Source organism: Takifugu flavidus, chromosome 1 (assembly GCF_003711565.1).
Source record: "Takifugu flavidus isolate HTHZ2018 chromosome 1, ASM371156v2, whole genome shotgun sequence".
Lineage (NCBI taxonomy): Eukaryota > Metazoa > Chordata > Actinopteri > Tetraodontiformes > Tetraodontidae > Takifugu > Takifugu flavidus.
Window position 1 is genome coordinate 8471871 of NC_079520.1, and position 2400 is coordinate 8474270.

Sequence of the window (2400 nt, forward strand, 5' to 3'; positions counted from 1 at the left end):
TTTAATTACAGAATCCATTTATTCCACTTAACAAGATACAGGATGTGTGTGAGGTGCGGTGCACCTCTCATCACCCACACCCGGAGGAATACACTCATTACTGTGCTGCAAAATGTATGCAAAAAACACATACAACATACGTTACACGTCACATTGTCCATCACACCAGCGACATGAGAGGGTGTTTTCAGGGAGCATCCGTGAAGATTTTCATGTTCGAGGACGCTGCTACGGAAACGTGCACCAACTACTGAGATTACGACAGAGAATAGTTTAGAAAGACAGGCTCTAAAAAGCTCTGTACCTGAATGTGTCTTTGATGGCATCGAGCCTCATCCGCCAGCAGGCACCGATCACCAAGGTGAACAAATCTTTTTTTTTTTTTTTTTAATTTCAGGATTTCGAATGCCAACGCGGAAAACAAAGGCAGTTTGATCAGTGCATCAGTAGGCTCCAACAATCACAGCCTCCGTCTCTTTGGACGGCCTCCGGTCCGTCACCAAAAAGTTGATCATCCCCTCGGACTTTATGAGCAGGTTGCAGCCCAGGAAGAATATACCAAAGACCACGGTGAGGGACAGGACGCACATGACGGCTATCTGGACCACCCTCATGATGAAAAGGCTCCGCTCGTCCGGAGCCGCGGCCACGAAGCCGTTATCGGTCACCACCGAGGAGAAGTTGCAGCAGAAGAACTCCGCGGTCTTGTTGAGCAGCCCGCCGTCCGTCTGGTTGAAGCCCGTGTTGTTCATTTCCACTTTCCCCCCCTAAACTTTCAGTCGCGAAAGGAAGAGAGGAGGCTGGAAGGAGCCCCGGAAAGAGGAGGACGAGGGCGGGAGGTGGAGATGATGAAGAGGCGCAGTGAGCAAGTTCCGTCAGATCTCTGGAGTTTATCAAGCTGCTTTTGGTGTCGCATCACTGGAGGTGTCGTGTGTTTCTCAGCCGCTTCCAGAGACGAATGACTCCACCAAATCGCGGTTGGGCAGACTGATTGCACCTGCCTCCTCTCAACCGCTGGAGGAGCAAAATTACGGAGGGGCGCCACCACGCGGCAGGGTTTATACATGCATGTGTCTTGCTTCATGGCTCTGGCCCTTTGGAAAACACGTTCGGTGGTTTTGTTTTCTCAGAGGGGTTGATTCAAAACTGCCCTCTGGGCTTCTGCAAATATACATTTTCTGTAGAAAAAAGTCCAAATTTATCAGTGTGTTTTGGTTTGTGGAATTTAAATTTACCTGGCCTATGTGGTCTCAAAAAGAGTTGAAATAGATTTTAAAAAAAAAAGAAATTCCATGTGCTTGACTGCGTGGCCACTACATGTCATTATCATCAATTTGATATGATTAAATTCTACAAATGACGAAAATAGAGGAATTAACTTAAGGTTTGTTTAAAATAGACTAAAAAACAAGAAATACATGAAATGTAGAAAAAATCAAGGTAAAATGTTTTTTTTAAAAGCAACTACATATAATCTATCTATTTGTCTGTCTGCCTGCCTGTCTGCCTGCCTGCCTGCCTGTCTGTCTGTCGAGTTTAAGCTATGCAGAGACTACCATCCAAACATAACCTTGAAATTATGACAATATCTCAAATTAGATTGTCTTCAATTATTTAATCTCAGTCTATTTGATTTAAAAATAACCTTTCTGATAAATTGATCGATCGGGTTCTGTATTACATTTAACAAGTTGGAGTACAAATAGAAGCCTGTTGCATTCTGCAAAACAAAAGGGACAGACACTGACATCTGCTGGACAGATGGAATATGGCAGCGAGGCGCCATTTATCTGCAGTTGCACTTAAGGATTATTTTGCCTGCATTTCTTCTACATTACGCAGATGGCAACACTGGGAGCTTCTCATCTTCAGCAGGCAGCAGCAGCGTTGTTCAGCATGTCTAACTCAAGATTTTAACAATATCAGTTATATACTGTCACTTAATATGCATCAACGGGGACCTAGTGAAAGCACGCAAACAGAAGTTCCTGATTTTGTTTCACATTCATTCAGCAACAAACTCATTAATTCAGTCCAAATTACCGTAGGTTAAGTAAAAACTAAGTAGGTGTGAAATCCCAACATTAGCTCCCTTTTAGCACAAAATAAAAACAAGTAAGGCTTTAGATAGATAGATAGATAGATAGATAGATAGATAGATAGATAGATAGATAGATAGATAGATAGATAGATAGATAGATTAAATATTTGCGGAAATTGAGACTTTGTCCACCACAAATTTGAGAACAGCTTTTCCTTCTATTTGGCCTGCGCGCTCTGCACGCGGCTCGCTACCGGACTCTCGCGACCATGCTCGCGTCGCTCCTCTGTCGGAGGGGTTCCTGAATGACGTCGCTTTCAGCCAATCAGAGAAGAGAGTCGGCCCGGCCACGCCCACAG

At 44.1% G+C, this 2400-nt stretch overlaps 1 protein-coding gene across 1 annotated transcript; it reads right to left on the reverse strand.

The window, feature by feature from the left end:
- On the reverse strand, positions 1 to 1081 carry rprma (reprimo, TP53 dependent G2 arrest mediator candidate a). Its single transcript, XM_057050798.1, has one exon. The coding sequence runs from the start codon at positions 750 to 752 to the stop codon at positions 444 to 446; it is 309 nt and encodes a 102-aa protein (XP_056906778.1). The 5' UTR covers positions 753 to 1081; the 3' UTR covers positions 1 to 443.
- Positions 1082 to 2400: the final 1319 nt, after the last annotated feature.